At 45.0% G+C, this 22,317-nt stretch overlaps 1 protein-coding gene across 1 annotated transcript in view; it reads right to left on the bottom strand.

Moving 5' to 3' along the window:
* met (MET proto-oncogene, receptor tyrosine kinase) overlaps positions 1 to 20,713 on the bottom strand; it is a gene marked incomplete at both ends in the record, with an annotated part of 119,052 nt that extends 98,339 nt beyond the window's left edge. The window contains 3 exon segments of the mRNA XM_079502385.1: positions 17,190 to 17,441; positions 17,819 to 18,824; positions 20,700 to 20,713. Coding sequence (XP_079358511.1) covers positions 17,190 to 17,441; positions 17,819 to 18,824; positions 20,700 to 20,713 — 1,272 coding nt within the window.
* Positions 20,714 to 22,317: the final 1,604 nt, after the last annotated feature.

Below are 22,317 nucleotides of genomic sequence, written 5' to 3'. Positions count from 1 at the left end.
CATACTTCATTGGAATACATTCCATTTCCCAACCCATTTGTTTTAGTCGTCATTATTATGCAACCACATCAATGACAATATCACTGTGTGCAGCGCAACTATGCCCACTTCTAGCTAATGCCATTCTTTGAAATATGCATAAGCTTAATAGCTTATATATGCATAGTTGCATAATAAATATTAGTCCTGGATTTCCAATACAAGTCTTTTCAAAAAGGGCCGAATTAGCAGTAGATGATATTGTGACAGTATTAAATGTGTTATTGCGAACGCAGTGATTGCGAACGCAGTGAGCACTAACTATGAGACCTAGCAGAACATGTCTGTGTGTGTGTGTGTGTGTGTGTGTGTGTCTGTCTGTCTGTCTGTGTGTGTGTCACGCAAAAAACACACACACACACACACACACACACACACACACACACACACACACACACACAAAAACAACTTAACTTAAAAAAAACTTAACTTAACTTAAAAACGTACAAAACAAAACTTAAAAAAAAAAAACACACACGCACGCACACATACACACACTAAAAACTTAACTTAAAAAAGAATCTTAAAAAAAAGAGAACTTAAAAAAAACCTTAAAAAAGTACGTAATTTATTCTAATTGCAATTTACGAGCTGCGTTCGCTTCCCGCGTTCGCGCGTCTTACTTGTTATTTTATAGTATATATATAAAGTATGAGTTCAACTGTATGATGGGAATATATACAAAGTATGAGTTCAACTGTATGATGGGAATATATACAAAGTATGAGTTCAACTGTATGATGGGAATATATACAAAGTATGAGTTCAACTGTATGATGGGAATATATACAAAGTATGAGTTCAACTGTATGATGGGAATATATACAAAGTATGAGTTCAACTATATGATGGGAATATATACAAAGTATGAGTTCAACTGTATGATGGGAATATATACAAAGTATGAGTTCAACTGTATAATGGGAGTATATACAAAGTATGAGTTCAACTGTATGATGGGAGTATATACAAAGTATGAGTTCAACTGTATGATGGGAGTATATACAAAGTATGAGTTCAACTGTATGATGGGAGTATACTTGACTGCTACTTTTTTTCTGTATTATTTGCTGGCATGTTGTTGATTCTGTTTTTTGTTTTTGTTTTATGTTTTATGTACGTCTTTGTAATGTAATGTATGTCAATAATTAAGAAAATCCAATAAAAACATTGAAAGAGAAATGTGTTATTATGACATCAGGTCATTTTCAGGGGTTAAAAAACATCATAACAACTGGTATTGTTTTCCAGTCTTTGGCTCCACTAAATATAGAAAAGACAAAAAAAATCTCCAATGCCAAAAATGTGTCGGGATCCTTCCTTTAAGTGACAGTTAGGAGTGTATGACCATCAAGCATTTTTTAAACACGGCAGCTGCTGCTATAGCCTTACATGTGCAGTTAATTAGAGAAAACACATGAAAATGTTGCATTATGGGCGACTGGCAAACCGTGACCAATCATCATTTACTCGCGTTCCACTTTCAGCATTAGCGTGGAACTCCCGTATTGATTAGATAAGGGAGTGGGGGGGTGGCCCGGGGTGGGGCAGAACGGGGGGGTGGCCCGGGGTGGGGCGAGCCGTTCTGCCATGCACCGCTAGAGACACTTCACAAAGAATTTCGACGCTAATTGGCTCTTTTTACGCTGAAAAAGGCAGAGGTTGAATTCAATTCGGGGAGGGGGGGAATACATAATGCAGTCGCTACTAAGGGACCGTGAACTCTTAAGCCATTTTGGGCGGGAACCCCTTTTTGGTGTTAGCATTATGTTATGATTTAGCTATTGAAAAATAGCTGATCTACAAGCTCATAGCGTGGCACCGAGTGGCGCGCTACGAGCTTGTAGGTCTGCTATTTTTGAAAAATCATGAAAATGTAGTGCAAATCTTTGAATATATATTCTTTCAGAGCAAACATTTTTAACTCAAATCTTTGCCTCTGGGGGGGGGGGAGGTCCCTGGAATAGGAACAACATATTTTCAGATGGGAGGGTCGGCAGCCAATTACATAATAATCTTGGGGGTCCTTGACATGAAAATGTTTGAGAACCACTGACATAGAAACATTTTTTTTTTAAATTTCGGTCAGGCCCAAACGGGTTAAAAAGATCTAAACCGACGTGTTCCATGAGTTATTCTGCCAAAAAAACCTGTTTTCTAGAAAATTCCTATACTTCTTAGCAAGTCTGGAATAATCAGTTCCATCCATGCGGCGCAGCAGACACTTGGCAGAATCTTCACAGTGAAGAGACTTCACGGTGCGTGGAGAAAAAAAAGGTTGGAAAACATCTCCTCGGGGCTCTCTATCGCGCTACCATGCAGAGCAACATGGTGGTGCCTTTATGGCCCAGGACTGTCTCTCTCTCCCTCTCTCTCTCTCTCTCTCTCTCTCTCTGGTTCTAATTTCTCAGGGATTTTTTGAGAGGTGGTTCGTCGTAGCAAGAAGACAGATTGAATACGTAATGAAACACTGATGCAGCGATTTAGCCCATTTTAGGCGGGAAGCCCTTTTGGTGTTAGCATTATGCTATGCTTTAGCTATTGAAAAATAGCAGATCTACAAGCTCATAGCGCGGCACCGAGTGGCGCGCTACGAGCTTGTAGGTCTGCTATTTTTGAAAAATGGAAGAACGACAGACATACCTGTATAGGGCCGATTCATACTCCTATTTTACCGCTGTTTCGGCGCTGTAGTGCCGAAATGATTTCGGATCGTCAGAAATTTTCAGTAGCACCGAAGAGCCGACTTTAGGACGGTACTCGCCCCCTCGAACCTCAAATGACGTCACATTGTAGGCTCTACAGCGCCGAACCGACTTTTATTCGGCTCTAAAATAGGAGTATGAATCGGCCCATATAAACATAGCTTTTTCAGAAAACTGTCAGGATGTAGAAGACATTTTTAGAATCTGATCTCAGGTCAAAATGGGTTAGTGTAATGCGAGTCCGCGGCCAGGTATGGAATCAGCGCGGGTTGAGAGCTGCAGCAGGTCCAATGGCAGTTCACTGAAGCGCAGCCAAGATAACCTGGGGTTGTAAGTAGTGCCATGTTCTGTGTTTCACTCTGTGTTTTCAGCAATGAGGTCCAGAGTTAGCTTATCAGCGGAAGGCCGGCCCTGAACAATATAGGCCTTCTCCTCTTCGAGTTGCAGCTCCGGTATACACACATAGCCAAAAGTGGCCCTTCATGGATTTATCCCCGCATCTGTCCTGCATTAGTACCGCTCACACAATAAGCTCTTGAATGTTATACAACAGAATGAAATAATAAGCATGTTGTAAAACAACAACTCTAATGTCCCTAAATATTTCCAAAGATGGATAAACAATTCTTGTCCACTGACTTCATCATCGACGACGACGAGGCCTGAAATGACAAGCTCTCTCTGTCCTCCCAGGGCTAGTAGCCACCGCTGTCCGGCTAAAAACAAACACACTGTGAATGTATTGTAAACACAGAGTGTGTTTTTCATGGATACAGTAGCAGTGGGAGAGGCGTACGTACAGAACAAAAACATCCATCCTCGTATATTTATCCAGCAACAATTACCAGTGTGAAATTAGTGAAAATGTCTATTCAATTGCAATGGCAACGTCTCTTAAGACAATTTCCTCTAAACCCAGCCCCCTATTATTAAAACGTTGTGGATATTCAAAGACAAGCTCCAAATTGCTTATACAAAATGTCAGTAGGCCACCAAATTTTCCACATATTTTATACTTTTTGAAATATTTTACTTTACTACTTCTATGGAAGTAGAAATTAGTGTCTATTAGTGGCTATATATGTGTTTTTCAACAGGTTGTCCTTATTATGCTATACTGATGTGGATTATCTTAAAGGAGCATTCAGTGATTTGGGTGATTTGGAAAACCACCCAGTCCGCCCCGGTAACAAAATTTGCACATGCACGCTCTACAGTGGGGGGAAGTGCAACAGGCCAACAGCATGTGCACCAAGGCCCGCCCCCACTCGATCATGATTGGAGGAAGGCCCCTCTCATCCTGATTGGATGAAGGTTTTGCCACCCGCCACCAAAACTGAAACTAGGGTTTTTTGACCCCAGGGGCTCACTGGGGACAGGGAGGAACTCCTTATATGGTCAGCACACTCTATAGTAGGGAGGATTATCCAGAAAAAAAGGAAAAATAAGTGATATTTGAATTAAGTCAAATCACTGAATATACCTTTAATTTTGTACTATTATTATTGTTATTGTTGTAGCATAGTACTTTGTGGACAGCACAACAATTTCATTTTGCTTATTGTACCGCTCGTAAAAGCCGTGAAAAATAAATCCTTCTTCATTTCCGATTCAAGTCAAAGGGGCTCTGACGGGGATGAAACCATGATCCAATTTGGACGACTGACGTCACAGGCTGGCCGAATGTGTCCGTCCCGAGATCCACATCGGAGCCGCATGCTGTTCCCATGTGGATCCTGTGAGATCCACAGGAAGCGACTTTGTTATTTTTAAACATTCATTTTTGATTCAACCTGTGGGGCACATAGCATGTTGTTTGTAGTCATATCAGAGTGTGAAGTAGCGCCAGGCCCTTGGAAATGAAGTGGAGAGAGCCAATAAGAGAGAGAGAGAGAGAGAGAGAGTAAATGACAGAGAAGGAGTGAACGCACGACGAAGAACATCGCCTGGCAGTCTGGAACACAGCAGTGCAAGGAAGGGAAAAAGTCTTCACAGAGATCGCTCATTTTTATTGTTTTCAGCAAGTGTCACACATGTAAAAAGGAAGAAAAAAAAAGAACGAAAAATGCAACTCCATGCACAGAAACAGACCAGGACAAAAAAAATACAGTTATATATAGAGAGATGGTTAAATAAGTTCTCTACAGAAACATGGTGGTCTTCCAAAACCTCATCCAAAATGTTCAGACTAAAAGGCTTTACTCTTAAAACACATGCGACAGAATCTATTTCTACTGCCATGTATTTCAAAGTGTTTTCGTGAGGGCTTGCAGGTGGCGGCCATTTGTGTTTAAAAGGCTGCCTTAACCCACAGAGAGATGGACGCTATATAGCGCAACAATGTATCATTGTACTACTTTTTCACACTCATAGAAATCCTGGAAGTTGGCATCTCTCCTGCTCACAGTATTTCTTTCTGTCTCCCTCTCTCTCTCTCTCTCTCTCTCACACGCACACGCACGCACGCACACACACACACACACACACACACACACACACACACACACACACACACACACACACACACACACACACACACACACACACACACACACACACACACACACACACACACACACACACACACACACACACACACACACACACACACACACACACACACACACACACACACACACACACACACACACACACACACACTAAAGACCGTGCCAGAATAATGCATGTTTTAACTACATCTGCCTGCTTTATATGCTACAAAAACCCTTCAGGCCTGGAGCCAGAATTGTTAATGCGCCGGACAAGAAGATGTTTTGAGTTCACAATGCGGGCTTTTCGGTTCCGCATTTTACTTTAAGCAATGTTCCATGTTCCAAGGTGTGTGTGCGATGCAAACCCGTAATAACACTGGTTTCATGCATCACATGGGAACAGTCTGTTAGCATTTTTTTCCCAAAACAACAAAAACTAGTAATTTCTTCCGTTCTGTATATACATGACAACGGCTAATTCCGGCTTCTTATATAAAAACGAAAATAACCTCCGGATGTTGTTGGGAAAGCATTTTCACTCTCTCTCTCTCTCCTTTGTCTCAATCCAATCAAGGCGGTGTTGGCACAGACCGATGACCAAATAAAGGTCTTTGACCGTAAAAAGGAAAAGCTATGCCGTTTAATTCCCAGAAATGCAACACAGTCAGCACCCTCAGGTGGGAGCTTGTCGTTCTCCTGCATAGTATGATTCAAACTGGGATGACTGATGAATAAGCGATAAGATCAAAGCTTAGCAGAGACAAGCTGCGCTGTGTCCTGGGGTCTAGCCTATTTAGGCCTGACGTCGAAATAAAAAAAAACGTTCGCTCTGAAAGAATATATATTCAAAGATTTGTGCCGCATTTTTACGATTTTTCAAAAATAGCAGACCTACAAGCTCGTAGCGCGCCACTCCGGTGGCGCGCTATGAGCTTGTAGATCTGCTATTTTTGAATAGCTAAAGTATAACATAATGCTTAGTTAAAACACCAAAAAGGGGTTCCCGTCAGAATGGGCTACATCATTGGTTCTCAAAGTTGGGGTCCGGGGACCTCCAGGGCTCTTTGAGAGAGTTCCAGTAGGTCCCCAGCTAAATGACAAAGTTAGGAACCAAATAGACCCATATGGGTATCTGAGAGTGTACAAACGGAACCAAATGGACCCTAACAGGTCCATTTGTACACTATCAGAGTTAAATTAACATTGATTATACAATATAAATTGGAGCCCCAGGGATAGAAATGCCATTAAATGGGGTTCCGTATAGCCTAATGCATGTCAACCTGGGAATTAAAATGGTTGAGAATCACTGCTAGAGCTGTAAAAAATCTTCTCTTACGACAGAGTCCCTGGCATGTATTTTCAAATGGGGGTCCGTGTGCTAAATAAATGTCAATTTGGGGGGTCCTTGACATGAAAAGGTTTGAGAACCACTGGACTATAGATACCCACCCTGTTTGTGGTGCATTGTTTGGGAGCGTATAGCCGGGGTGATAAAAGCCATGCAAGTGTACGGACAAGGAGGTACTGGAACGCTGGGAGGTGTGTGTGTGTGGGGGGGTGGGGTGGGGGGGGGGGTGGGGGGGGGGTGTCTTTCTCTAGTTGCCTTCCATTACTTGAGTACACAGCCAGGAACAATCCTTGGCTTTCCATTGTGTGGGGATTACTGGTTGACAGGAATTGGGGGGGGGGGGGGGTTATCCTACCCTAAATCCTGGCCATACTCTGAAGTGGTTCGGTGTCCACTTCCATTTGGTCAAATAATTAGAAGCAAAGGTTAAGGGGTTAGAGAAGTCACCATGGGGCTCAAATTCCGCGACTGGCTTTATAGGACAACGTGGGTGAAACAAGTTATTGCATGCGGGCGGTATATTATACACTGCTCTGTGCTCTCAATAACCACCACCGATTATGTGCAATTATACAACAGGTCGTTTCGAGGAAGCAATCTGATTGGTTGAAACAGCCTTCTATAGCCGTGGTTCAAACGAGCACCACTCCATACCTAATCAAAACAAATAATTCAGCTGCTCTGTTTTCCCAGCAAAGTCGGTGGCTAGGCTAGCTAGTTTCTTGGGACATTTGTGGTCGTGGTGACTACATCTGTCATTAAAGAAACATGTTTTTTCAGCGGTTTTCTTAGTTTTAAGGGTAACTGTTGTATAATTGCAATATTACACTCGAGGGTGTGGTTTAACGTGATTATTGCCACTTCAGTGATGCTTGCGGAACTCGACTATACGTCTCGTTTCTGACCGCATCACTGTCGTGGCAATACTCACGTTAAACCACACCCTCTCGTGTAATATTGCTCAAGTGAACCAGGCCATGATAATAGCAGTGGTCTGCTCATTCAAGAGTTAATAATGGCAGTGTTGATGCAAGATGCATGGTTTTGCAAACTTGGTAAAAAAAAAAGCTTGAGTACTTTGAAAATGGTTGGTTAAGATTCATCAGTGTAGGTTTCAGTTGACCAATCAAGAGCATACTAAATACTACACTGACTGGATTAAATCAGGGGTTCTCAACGTTTTTGGCCGGGGACCCCCGGAAATGCTTTGGCAATGTCTCGGGACCCTCGCCCCGCCCCCTCCCGACCCCCAATATAAATTGACTGCTACAATAACCTTAAACCATTTTGGGCGGGAACCCCTTTTGGTGTTTTAAGCATTGTTATAATTTAGCTATTGAAAAATAGCAGATCTACAAGCTCATAGCTTGTAGGTCTGCTATTTTTGAAAAATCGTGAAAATAAAAATGTTTTTTTTTTTTTTTTTTAATATTTTGGGGACCCCCCAAAATAATTTGGCGACCCCCGAGGGGTCGCGACCCACGGGTTGAGAACCCCTGGATTAAATGACATCAGTACCGGGATCTATACAGGCTTTTGCAGCCCCACGGTCTCACTTCACCTATCTGCGCATGCAGATACCAAGCACTATGGGCATCAGCTGCAATTTGGCTTAAGGTGGCCTTACACTAGCCGATAATCGGGCATTTTTGACGCTCGGGGGGTGCCCGACCGCTCAAAGCGCGATCGGGATCGGCCCGATCAACATCAAGAATGTTTGATATTTGCTCTGCCCCGCTCCGATTATCCTGTAGTGTGTGGTGCTATCAGATTGAAAAAAATCGGCTAGTGTAAGGCCACCTTTAGTCAAAGACCATGATATCATAATAAATCGGTGGCATTGTGCATGCTTTTACATTTTGCCTTGATTAAAGAAAACAAAAAAAGTTGTTTGTTATTAGCACTTGGCAGAAATGGTCTTCCTGGTGCTGTTGCCCACAGGCATGACCGTCTGGGCCAACTGGGGGTCATTTTGCTGCTCCAGTGAACTTAGCGATTATGATCCTTCCAATGGGCACTGGACTCTGACTTCAATGACAAAGCCGATGGACAGTAACGTACGGCAGCCGAGGAAATGAGAATGTGCGAGCCAGGGAGGTGGGGTGGGGGGGTCGAGGTGAGGGCACAGAGGAGGGAGATTGTGTTTGTTCCTTCATTCAGAGTGTGGGGGCTGACAGATAAGCGATCCACGCAGCGCGGCGCAGCTCAGCTCAGCGGAAAGCAGGATATCACCATGTGCTGAAATGGAGGAGTGGGAGGCAGTGGCATGCGGCCTCTCCTGATTAGAAAGATGGCTCCGGGGCTCCTGACTCATATAAGCTCAGCAAAGGAGAATCTCCTCCGTGATTTGACACTGAACAAGTGTATCATGAGCGGCCCCGGGCGTTATTGGCAAGTGCGTCTGAAGCACTGAGGAAGGCATTTAAGAAGTCCCATCAGGAGGAGCGTCGCTGTGAGGCAGCAAAGATATTAACCCATTTTGGGCGGGAACCCCTTTTGGTGTTAGCATTATGTTATGCTTTAGCTATTGAAAAATAGCAGATCTACAAGCTCATAGCGCGCCACCGAGTGGCGCGCTACGAGCTTGTAGATCTGCTATTTTTGAAAAAATCATGAAAATGTGCCTCAAATTTTAACTCAAATCTTTGCTTCTGGGGCGGTCCCTGGAACAACATATTTTCAGATGGGGGTCGGAGGCCAATTACAGATCATTTTTGGGGTCCTTGACATGAAATATTGAGTGAGATAGGCCTAGAAACATAGGTATTTCAGAAAACTGTCAGGATTTAGAAGACATTTTTTTCAGGCCTAAACGGGTTAAGAGGAGAGTGTAATCTCATTAGTGGATGCGTGTCTGTCAGACGAGGAAGTTTACATGTTCATCGCTCCGTGATGAGCATCTGTGGGAAGGGCTGTTTGTGTTATTGGAAGGCAGGTTGCAAGCGTGGACGTTTTTTTATCCCCTTTTTTACGACCTCGGCGGGTCAGATAAGATGTGCACACAACCCCCGACACACACACACACACACACACACACACACACACACACACGCGCGCACACGCACGCGCGCTCGACGGCAGCAGGAGGACAGTGTTTTCTGAAATGAGAAACTGCACCACTTTGCTAATGATTAACCATGTGAATACAGAAAATAAACACGGACATGTACCACAGAAATGACACGGAAAGTAATCGAAAATTCCAGCAGTTGCCAACAGGACAGAACTGATAATAATGCTGGTGAAGTGGAGGAGAATGGATGTTGAAATTGACTGGACTTGGCTGTTCGTGACTGAACAAGTACCAAAGTCCTGTGGGATATAGTTCCATGAATCACCTCACCTACTGTACGCTTGGATTGAGGAATTACTTAACCCATTTAGGCCTGACCTCGAAATTCGAAATCCTACAGTTTTCTGAAATAAATATTTTCACGATTTTTCAAAAATAGCAGACCTACAAGCTCGTAGCGCGCCACTCGGTGGCGCGCTATGAGCTTGTAGATCTGCTATTTTTCAATAGCTAAATTATAACATAATGTTTAAAACACCAAAAGGGGTTCCCGCCCCAAAATGGGTTAATCAGTTAAACCTTGGCCGATTATTAAGAACAGGAAATGTATATTAACTGATACAAGTTATGGAGGGTTATTAGAGGTTATTGAAATGATTCCATATAGGACCATTAGCTAAAAAAATCACACCCGTGTGAACTGAGTGGTGTAAGGTCTTATATAGCCTGTCTGACGTAATGAAATCATGTCTGACGTAATGAAATCACACCCGGGTGAACAGGGTGAACATAGCAACCATGCTCATTTTTTCTGCACAGACTAACAAAGCCAGTTGTAGGAGTGGTTTACACCACTCAAAAAAACATGATTGTGACGTGTCAAAAGGCTGTGAGAAGAATGCATCTGGTCGGCAGGTGCCCGTACGTGCGGGCACCAGTGACTGACTGCCAGTGGGTTGTTGAGACCCAAGTTCTCTGCTGGCACGTAGAGGAGCCTGTCTGGGCATGGTTGTGCCCAGTGACACACACCAGCCAGGAGGGTTGCGGGGGAGGGAGGGAAGGTGTGTGTTTGTTTGTGTGTGTGTGTGTGGGTGGGCGGGCGGGTGGGGGCTAGAGGATTTGACGGAGCTTGCAGCTGCAGGGTCTCATCAGACACGTGTACTTTTATACGCAAAACATATAAATTTATGACGCGGGTCGGGATGGGAAGATAATGATACGTATGCCTTAAAATGATAGCATTTCGCCAATGTGTGTGGCTTTGTGCGTGCGTGCGTGCGTGCGTGCGTGCGTGCGTGCGTGCGTGCGTGCGTGCGTGCGTGCGTGCGTGTCTGTGTGCATGCTTGTGAGCTGAGTGAGGTGCAGGTTATCAAAACAAAACAGATCTAATCTCTCTCAACACACACGGACGGTATACATGCACTACTTCCTTATCAAAACGATGGCTCATGTGGTGCTGAATGGAGAAGGACAGGACCGGACAGGACAGGGCAAGAACTTAACAAGTATTTTCATTCTTTTGTCGAACTCACCCGCTGTTGTTGTTGGGACACTGCGGCCCTGCTGTGAGCTGTGTGACCTGAGAAGAACAGAACAGAACGGCGCACGCAGGGCTCCAGCTGCCCCACTTTAGTGGTGCCGTGAGCAGGCTGAGGCATGTGAGGGATCACTAGTGTTCGACATCAACCACAGAACCCACTGAAATGGCAGGAACAACGTGTACTTAAAAGATATCTAGTTTGTTTCCTAAATGAGATGTACTCCTGCTTGAAACTCCGTCCTAAGCCTAATATATCCACCGACCAAAACCATGTGGATTCCCCCTCAGATGAGCAGTGAGCTATTTGGTTCTCCACACAGGAGAGTACCCGGGTTTGAATGCCGGGTGTTATACAGTCGCAATCGACTTGAATTATCTTAGTCCGCTATAGCTTCCAGTTTCTACCATGGCAGTCATACCAGTTTCTGGTTACAGTTCCGTTTTCCGTACAGTAGCTTTCCTTGACTACATTACCACCACTTTAATGGCTAAAAGACGAATAGCCTCTGTGCACAACTGTAGCAAAGAGTACAGAGGTGACTGTGGCTCAGGAGGTAGAGCAGGTCGGCCAATGATCCATGGGTCGGCGGTTCGAATCCCAGCTCCTCCTCCTCTACATGTCGAAGTGTCCTTGGGCAAGACACTGAACCCCAAATTGCTCCCGATGTGCTGGTTGGTACCTTGCATGGATTCCGCCGCAATCGGTGTGTGAATGGGTGAATGTAATGTAAAGCGCCTTGGATAAAGGCGCTATATAAATGCACCATTTACCATTTACAGAAAAGTCTATGTAGTAGGAGTAGGAGCCATCCAATAATGGCAATGTAAAGTATGTTCTCTGACTTCCCAGTTTTCCGAAGGTCATGCATTTTTGGTTTAAAATTGCTGATGCACTTCATGCAAGCGAACCTATTGGAAACTGAACCCATTACCAGGATTATGCACACCAAGTTATGCACAGAGCCCAGGTATCAACTCAATCTGTTGAGAGAAGACACACACAACTCACGGATTGCAGCTTTAATTCTAGGTTACAGGAGCTGTCGATGCTGGCACACAGTAACACCATAATGAAACACAGCCACAATTACTGTAATGTCATTACCTTCAGCTGTGTTTACCCATCAAAATAAACTCTGTGATAAAGACTTATAATTTTCAACTGTACTCCCCCCCCCTCCTTCTGCCCAATGCTATGCTATGTAAATGCTTCATTATCTGCAAATAACATCCAAGCAAATCCAATGTAAGTAGCCTACTGAACTGCAGACTGGCAAGTTCTTTTAATTGAATGTGTCTCAGATGCTGGGAATCAGCAAACAGATCCTTATTCCACATCATAATCAGGAATGATTAGGGACAGCTTGATGGTGTAACATAAAATCAATGCCCCGAAGCCCCGCAGTGGTGGCCAGCGTGGTGTCTTCTCCAGACACACTTTTAAAACTCGCTCATTAAAACAAGGAGGCTAATTAAAATGACTGTCCATCAAAAAGCTTCTTCCACTGCGGGAATTATATTACAAAGCCTGCACTCAATCAGGTCTCAGATTCAATTTAAAAGCAATCAGCATTTGGTGGGTTTTCGCGAATCAATGGTAATGCGATGATATTTTTGACCTCAAATGTGGCTGTTGGTTATTTTTAACCCCCCCCCCCCCCTCCGCCGCCCCCCCATTCAGTGTTTGTCCCCTCTCTCTCTCTCTCTCTCTAGACTTATGAGAGTGGGTTGCCAGTCGTGTTGGGGGACATTCCATCCCCATGCCATTCCTCTACAACACATTGCATTACCCAGCAAAATGGCCCCACATTTCTCTCTTTTTTCCCTTTAAACTAATATCATCAAGAACTAAGGAAGCGCCACGGGCCAAATCGATAGTTTAACCCATTTTGGACTGAGGTCGATTAAAAAAAAGGCTTCTAAATCCTAACATTTTTCTGAAAAACCTATGTTTCTATGTCAGTGGTGCTCAACCTTTTTCATGTCAAGGACCCCCAGAATTATCTAAAAAAAAAAAAATGTAGTTCCAGGGACCCCCCAGAAGCAAATATTTTAGTTCAAAAATGTTCGCTCTGAAATATATATTCAATGATTTGCGCCACATTTTAATGACTTTTCAAAAATAGCAGATCTACAAGCTCGTAGCGCGCCACTCGGTGGCGCGCTACGAGCTTGTAGATCTGCTATTTTTCAATAGCTAAAGCATGAAAACACCAAAAGGGGTTCCGGCCCAGAATGGTTTAAAGAGCCTCTCTCTCTGATGTTTTGTGTACAATGTCACAGTGAAGAATTGTAATTAGTTCTGCTGATCTGTTGCTTTGCGAGTAACTGACAGCCACCCCCCTCAGGACATAAATAGGCCGTGTAGAAGCCTGAAAATGAAAACAGCCGCGTTGCGTCAAAGCGAACAGACGAAAACACAGGGCGCTCGCCGGCGTTACATCATCTATCATACGTATCTCTCTCTTTAAATTGGAGTTAAGAGGGAACGTCGGAGTTGACAACCACCACTTAAAGACTTCAAACATGCTCTTACACACTAGGGTCCCACAGCCTCCTCCAAAATTCCCTGTCGGGGAGTTTTCCCTACAGAAATACAGAGTAATGTCGATGGAGCCGAAATATACTCTCGTTATAAGTGTTAAAGCTTGTGGCGTGTGTCTCTGCGGGAACACCACAACGCTGGAGCGTTTACAGCTTTTTATGATTTTATGGCCTTCACTTATCGCCGTCTTAATTCACGATAAGGGAGAGTCTACTCGCCATATGCCACTGAATATGGTCCATAAATCTATTAGGCAGGCCTATGATTAGATCCTTCAACTCCCCAGCTATAAACAAAAGACCAGAGATCAGGTGGTCAGTTAGCGAATGTTCGTTTGTCTTTACATGAATCCTTGTTTTCCCCGACGGGAGGGGAATACCGGTCATCAACCTCTAAAAAAAAAACCCTCTTGTCTGTCATAAAGAAGAATTCTTATTACTGCTTTGTGTTAAAAGGTATTTTGGCTCCGGGGCTATTCAACTCTCGACATTGTGATCATTTCTCAGACAGCGCTGCCGTGTGACCAGTGTTTGGACAGTTCACTGCACCTCTGAAGTGTGAATGTTATAAAACGAGCAGGCCGGTCACTTGTTCAGGACAGACAGAGATTTTGTTGATGTTGTTGATGTTGCCTTTGCTCCAAATCAAGCAGATAAAGACAACGACATAATACTCTAGTCTAGTCTGAGCGTACGTGTACAGGAATCTTGGTGTGCGTGCGTGCGTGCGTGCGTGCGTGCGTGCGTGCGTGCGTGCGTGCGTGTGTGCGTGCGTGCGTGCGTGCGTGCGTGCGTGCGTGCGTGCGTGCGTCTGTCTGTGTGTGTCGGTGCATGCGTGCGTGAGTAAGACAAATAGAAAAGGGATCGGAAAGTGAATGAACACAGTTCGGGGGTCCAGAGACAACACAGCTGTCTCTGCTATAGAAAAGCAGCACTTGGATGATTCAATATAGTGCTCATATAATTACACAGAACGCAGAGAAACTCCTGCACCTCAAGCAAAACTGATGTCATGCTTTCTTCTCTATACCGTGTAATCAAATGAGTCAAGGGGAAAAGAATGTTTGATAAGACATAAGTGTTCCTCTTCCACTTCTGAGTGATCTAAAGTCTAAACAACTGCCATGATGCTTCCAATAAAGATGTTCAATTCCCACTGAACCTCAAACTGAAACAAATGCATTATTAAGGCACTTCATGAAAGCTGCCAACAAATGCTCCTGTATACAGATCGATCCGACTTGCTACTTAACCAGAGCAGTGTGCCTTTTTTGGAGGGAACGTGCACACTTTCTGATAACATTTGCAGACTTACACAAATTACCAAAACCGTTGATAAAGCATGTATGCATTACAGATGTATTTTGTAGTTTACCACATGATGCAACAGGTGTTTACTGTGAGAAGAGAAGAGAAGAGAAGAGAAGAGAAGAGAAGAGAAGAGAAGAGAAGAGAAGAGAAGAGAAGAGAAGAGAAGAGAAGAGAAGAGAAGAGAAGAGAAGAGAAGAGAAGAGAAGACATCGACAGTGCAACAGGCTACCATGGGAGGTCATAGGATCACCTTCCGCCCAGCTGCTGATGTCCTGTTTTTGCAGAGCCATTCATCACGGCTCGCTGAGAGGCAGATATGCGATGCCTCAATGCCCCCCATGCATTCCTCACCCACCCCCCGTGAATCCTGCCTACATGTAATTGATGGGAGCCAGTGTCCTGGGGTGTATCAGCCATCTAAGGTGCATGCCATGCACTCGCTATATCAAAAGGTTCGTTTGAATCCAGCTCATCAACTTAATCACCCGATCCAGTTTAAAACGCTAAAAAGCCACATGTACTGCAATACGTGAGTATACAACTACCACAGTTTCAAACAAGTTACACATTTGACTAACTTCACATAGTTAGTTAGGTCATAAGGAAGTGTCTGATATATACTTCAGTTCAGTAATAGTCAAAACATTGTGTTGCATTGCAATGCATTGTAAGCATGTAGGACGACAGGTCTGCTATTTTCGCAGAATGTTTGCCTAACATGCCCGGAATAGGGATGTTAGGGTTGTGGGTAAGTGGTTAATGACCCCCTGCCTTATCTTTGCCATCTGAACAATGGTGCCAATTGTGCCAAACATGTTTCACAACACCGTCACCACATGCCAACAGTATAACACTGTGCAACTATGATGATGCACATCATCCCCTCACTTCTTTGTGGTCTATACTGTTATACTCATGAATCAGAAATACCTTAAAAGTAATTGGTAAAAACCCTATTAACGTCCTCGTTCAAAGGGACCCGAGTCGCCACCCGACCACGAGTAATATACCGGCGGCTCTGTGGCGGTACTGTACTACCCATGGAACAGGTAATGATGATGTCAGAGGAGGCATGTGCAGATATCGACAGGCTCCTCTGGCAGGCCGCTCAGACCGTTAAATTCATGTCACTATTGATCAGGTGATTTAACGGATTGATCCGCTCCACTGTGATGGATTGGAGGACAGAGACGAGGCAGATCGAGGGGAGCATGGGAAGACCTCCGAGGAGCCGGGCGTAATGGTACGAGGAGATAATCAACCCAGGTCTGTCTGTCAGCGTTAACAAACATGTGACTGGCTTTACCAACAGCATCTTGAGACTAGAATGGACATTTTTTTGTTCCATGGTAAGGGAAGGGAGGAAAGATGATTTAACCACTTTAAAAAAAAAGCTGATATTGTAGATCGTTTATTTATTTATTTTCTCCATTTTTTTATGATAAAATAGGAAGTAAAAGTGGTACATTTTAGGCTATGGAATTTGCCTCAGTATTGGGAAATGAGGGTGCACACATCTCTGATATTGTACTCTTTTGTATAGTTTTATAATAATTCAACAATGATAACGTGCAGGTTGTCACAAAATGGTCCCAATAAGGCACAGCTGGACTTGGTCTCACGGCACAACTCTGTGCCCCGACACACAGTTTGGGAAGCGCTGACCTACTGCGCTTGTCTCATATTGACACAGTAGTATAGATATTTAGGTATTGCACAAAATGTGCAGCTGCTCAGTCAAATGTCACATGATATCACATAATGATACGTACGCTTATCTATGGAACAAATATGCACAACAGGTATTTCTTTTTTTGCAAATAAAAACAGTTTTTTCTTATACAGCCTGCCTTACACACACGCACACACACACGCACACGCACACACACACACACACACACACACACACACACACACACACACACACAGTGATACAGGTCCTCCTGTAAGTTCCAAGAGAACCCCAAGAGAGAAAATATAACTATTTACAGTAGCTGCGCGCTGCGAGCCACAAAACACAGCTGGAAACACAAGCTGTACGAGAAGAACAGCTTCACAAAAAGTCAGTTTAGGGACTTGATAAGGAAACACACACACACACACCCACACACACACACACACACACACACACACGCACGCACACGCACACGCACACACACACACACACTCACACACGGGCGCGAACAGTTCTTACCACATTGTAGCAGGACTTCTTGTCGGAGCCCGTGAAGTGGTAGGGGTCCACGGTGTTGCACTTGCTCATGTATCTCTTGAACAGGTTGTTGATGTTGTCCAGAGAGATGACGCAGACGGCGGAGTGGGCGGTGGGCTCCGGGGAGTTGGGCTGGCTCCGGGCGAAGGCGGCGAACAGCACGTCGTCTCCCTCCACCACCTTCAGCTGCTTCTGCAGGTCGGGGTCGTGGCCCACCTTGGCCACGGTGGCCGCCTGTGTGTCACGTAGGGTGGGGTTGTTGACATACGGTAGTATAATAATCGTCTAATCGTCTAATTGTTTGAGGTAATCGCAGTTATTTGGTCATATTCGTGACGTAATCTTGTCCATGTTGTAAAATGTTCAGACAACATTTTTAAGTATAAAATGTATAAAAATGCCAGTAATTTCTTGGTGCTATTTGTCATATCTTCCCTGTGCACTTTTTTTATTACGAAACCTAAAAGGCAAACGGAATTGTCATTTTTCTACTCATAATGTTCCATCTTCCAATGCAAAAAACCCCAATTAAAATCGTTAATCGCAATTATTTGTATAACAATCAATCATCAACTTAAACCGTGTAATTGTGACAGCCCTACTATAATTACCTGCACGACGTTGAACACCTTCAAGTCCTCCATGGAGCGCCGCCGCCGCCGCCTCTTGTCCGGAGCGATGCACTCGAGAGGCATCTCCACGTAGCGGCGGATCTCCAGGTCGGAGGAGCACATGCGGACGATGCGCGTGTGGTAGGCCTCCGAGTCGCGGCTCGCCCGCTGCACGGTGAGGAAGTAGGTGAAGGGCCCGCTGTGGAAGGAGTGGACGTAGCGCAGGTAGTAGCTGCCGCGCAGCGGCGGGATCAGGTCGATGTACGAGCGGTTGGAGAAGAAGGTGAAGCCGTTCTGGCTCGTCTTCATCTTCCTCACGGACATGGTGTGAGGCTCGCCGCCGCCGCCGCCGCCGGAGGCGTTCCTCCGCGGGCCGGGGAACTCGGAGTTCCCGACGAAGAACTGGATGAAGTTGCTCTCCACGTTGAGCACCTGGGAGCCCGACGGGCCGGTCACCCGGTTGGGGTCGCTGGGCTGGAACCTGTCGCTGGGCTGGAACCTGGACTGGAAGCAGTAGACCTCCTGGTCCACGGGCTGGAGGCCGGCGGTGCCGTCGTCAAGCACGTGCCGCCTGCAGACGCCGTGGTCGGCCGAGCCGCAGCTGAACAGGCCCTTGTCGTACATGGTCTCCACCAGCAGGGCTAAGTTGTGGTTGTCCACCCGCTGCTCATGGGTCTGGCCGCCGGCGCCGGCGCCACCGCCGCTCTCCTGCTTCCGGCAGGTCTGGTTCCCAAACAGAGGCCCCGTGTGGAACTCGGACAGCAACTCGAGGTCCGGGGACAGGGCGTAGATCCGGTTGACGGCGCCGACGTACACGATGCCGTTGAGCGTCACCAGGTTCTCGATGGTGGTGTTGGCGGTGAACGTGGGGAGGTCGTAGGTCACCGAGAGGTTGAGTTTGGGGTCTTCGGGGGATTTGTCGCACTGGCTCCTCGCCCTGCAGGGGCACAGGGCCCAGAGGAGCACGATGGCGAGAGCGGCGTCCAAGGAGCGGGGCTTCTTCATCCTGTTCCAAAAATAAGAGATGAAATGAGAGATGACAATTTTAAAGCATTCCTGATGCAAAGAACAAAGCCAGAGAAAAAAATAATATTGATCAAAGCAATGGCTACAAATCAGCATCCCTATCACCACACAAATGTCTGAACAGATGGGGGCCTTTCTTGTTTCTATCTCTGGCTAAATAAGGATCAGTGGGAGAGACTCATTTTCCATTTTCAGTCTCACAATTGGAGCTACTGTGTGTTTGGTGTCATGGTTTTTGCTCACTGTACTGCAGCGTCGAAAAGTGAAATCATTGCTGATTATGTGACTACAGTGACTTGGGGTGTTATGGCCACACAAAGGCTGGATATCAACGTCATGGTCAGCACTGCTATACTGTGACTCCACTGATCCACAGACAAGCCAGCCGGCAGTGAGCCTGGCTGCACCACGTCGTTGACCTGTCTGTAGTCTGTGGTCCTTTTAGCTCTGTTTCCCAACCGGCCACCATGCACGAGTCAATTGGGTGAATCACACACCGAGTGCGGCTCGCTCCGAAGGCCAACGCGACCCACGAGGCTAAGTTTAGACAGCGTCCTCAAGGGAGCGGCAGATAAACTCAATTAAAAAAAAGGGGGGGGGGGGGGAGACCCGCTGGGCAAAATGAAAATGATAAATAGCCCTGTGCCTAAATGGAAATCCACTGGGAGATCCTTTTACAGGGAGAGAGAGAGAGAGAGAGAGAGAGAGAGACCATTTTCATAAAATTAAGATTTGCATGATATCTGAATCTTAATCTGACCTTCACACTCACCACACAACAGTGGATGTCAATCACAAATTCACAATGCAAGTTAATAGTAAACAATGCTGAGTTATTGCTCCTTTTTTAGATGCAATTCTCCAATAGTGCATGGAGTGCCACCTTTTATTGAATGATTTAAATATTTATTAGGAAATAACATCTCGTGATGGTCTTCCGTAATTACTTCACTCAACACTCTGAGGGAAACAACAATAGCACCACAAGTGAGCTGTGTAGACTAATTAGAGCATAACAAACGGAGCAGGTGTGTGCAGCCAAAACGTGGTGTAAATACATGAGTAAATGGGGAATAATAGAAAGACGTGAAGCAGTTCACACCATTATTGCACTGCACTGCACACACCTGCATCCGACAGGATTCATTTACAACACTGCAGGGTGGTCAGGGGTTGTTTGAACACACAAAGGGGGGTCAGTGCAGTGAGTGCAAGAGTGAAATTGAGAGGAAAGTGACTCACGCCATGGGGGGGGGGGGGGGGGGCGGTCAAACGAAAACACCACTGAAGCAAGTGTACGGGATTGTGAATTTCAAAACAACATTTCAACAGCGCGAATTCCAGAGGAGGACCGACTGACTGCAATTACAGTTGTCCGTCCGTCATCAGGCGTTCTCTATCTCGAGTCTGTCCTCATCAGAAGAACACAGAGTCGAGTGAGTCGACGTGCAGATCAGAACCACCACGTGAAATAACGCAAACAGTAGCTGAAGTCATAAACGAGTCAACGACGCACGCGAGATGTATCATAATAAACACACACACACACACACACACACACACACACACACACACCGTAAAAGTCCTCCACGTAATAATTTATCCACAATCATGATGTAACACAAAATCATGATGAGACTGTATAGGCTACAAATGGAACCAAATGGAGACTTATTTGTAGAGTTAAATACAAATGAAACCAAATGGACCCTTTAATTAGCCTATATAGAATATAGAGTAAAAATAGCAAATGGAACCAAATGGAGCCTTTATGAGTGAAATACAAAAGTTACTATATTATGGAGCCTTATTTGTAGACTATAGCAGAGCTAAATGAACAGGCTACAACACTCACCTGTTAGTGGGCATCTGTTTTCCAGGTTCCTGTAGTATCAAATCATATTCCTGTATATATTCCTCTCTGAATGCGAGAGTCGCCTAGCCGTGTCCACGTTTTTCTTCTGCTCTGGACTTCTTTATCAAGTCCCTAAAATAAAACTGATGCGGCGTGTCGTGTCGGCGGAGGACTTTGAATGATGAAGCTGCTGTTCTTCTTCTCGTACAGTTGTGTGTGTTTCCACTCCAGCTGTGTGTGTGTCAGTGTGTTGCGCGCAGCGCGCAGCTAAAATAGTTATATTTTCTCAACAGACGGATAGTTACAAACAAACATACGGGAGGACCTGTGAGTGAGAGCTCAGAGGAGACCTGTGTTATCCTAGGATGAGACGCGCGCGTGTGTGTGTGTGTGTGTGTTTGGGGTCACCCAAAACGCGGCACTGTCCCTGAGCTCCGCGCGGCGCGCCAGACGCCCCGCCTCCCTATCCTCTCCTCTCCTCTGAGGGGTCTCGTGAATTCAGGTGTATTTTTTGTTGTCAAGCAAGCACTCATTATAGGCCTATTTACATTATTTAAAAAATAAAGAAAAACAATATGTTTGTTTTTTCAAACCCCCCCCCCCCCCCCCCCCCAAACTATAGAGAGCCCATGTGCATATTCCCGCCTAATATTCCCAATTCCCATGATGATAATGACACATTATAGCAAAAGTCTGAGAGATATTAAGAGAGAAAGTAGCCTAAAGGACATGGTTGCATAATGGTGTTATATGGGCCGACGGGTCGATGTTTTGTTGTAGAATTTTCATTGTCTTTGCCCATTTCACCCGACTTCCATTCCCAGCATGGCAGCATGCAGTCCTCCTCGGGACCAGTGTGGTGTGTGTGTGTGTGTGTGTGTGTGTGTGTGAGTCAGAGCTCTCTGGTCTTCAAGTTAGAATGGTGCACATAACACTCACTCAGCCGTAACTAAGTTATAATAAAGGCTAAACCAACTGTGTGTCTCAGCCATGAATCACGGTGGGGGTGACAAAAAATCCCTTTGTCCGGCTTCCTGAAAAAGGAGGGCAGTTGAAAGTGGAATGATTGGAAACGTGATAACAGAGCTAGGGGTGCGTTTGATAATGTAATGGGTAAAACTATAAGGCAAGCTGTAGCTCACTTTCTGTTATTTCCTTTTGTAGACGAACCCCTTGATAATCAACAAAAAACACTGATACCTTGGGCCTATTTATGATATAATAGAAATCCACTAACCCTGAGTTGTTGAGGTCAACTTGCAGGAGACAGTTAATTGCAGCACAGCTGCAGGCATCTCGCAAATTAAATGATGGAACTTGGAATATCTCAAAACTCAAGAATGTGTTGACTCTAGCCATATAGGCCTACACCCACCCAGCTATAAGATATGATTACATGTTAGTGGTCAAATTAAAAACCCTATCACAGAAGAACAACTTAATTGCAGAAAAAACCCCACAATATCTTTTCTATACCTTTGAAATTGCTCTGACGTCCCCAGACGATAACTGTGCTGCAGCTGCTGCTTATTGTTCATATTCTTGTAAAAAGGAGTATTACAAATTATTTTCTAAGATGATCCCCTCCCATTGTTAACAATCTTTGAAGTGAACCAAA

The sequence above is a fragment of the Electrona antarctica genome (assembly GCF_951216825.1).
Source record: "Electrona antarctica genome assembly, chromosome: 5".
Taxonomy (NCBI): Eukaryota; Metazoa; Chordata; class Actinopteri; order Myctophiformes; family Myctophidae; genus Electrona; species Electrona antarctica.
Note: the sequence above shows the minus strand (reverse complement) of the source record. Positions and strands in the feature narration are given on the sequence as shown.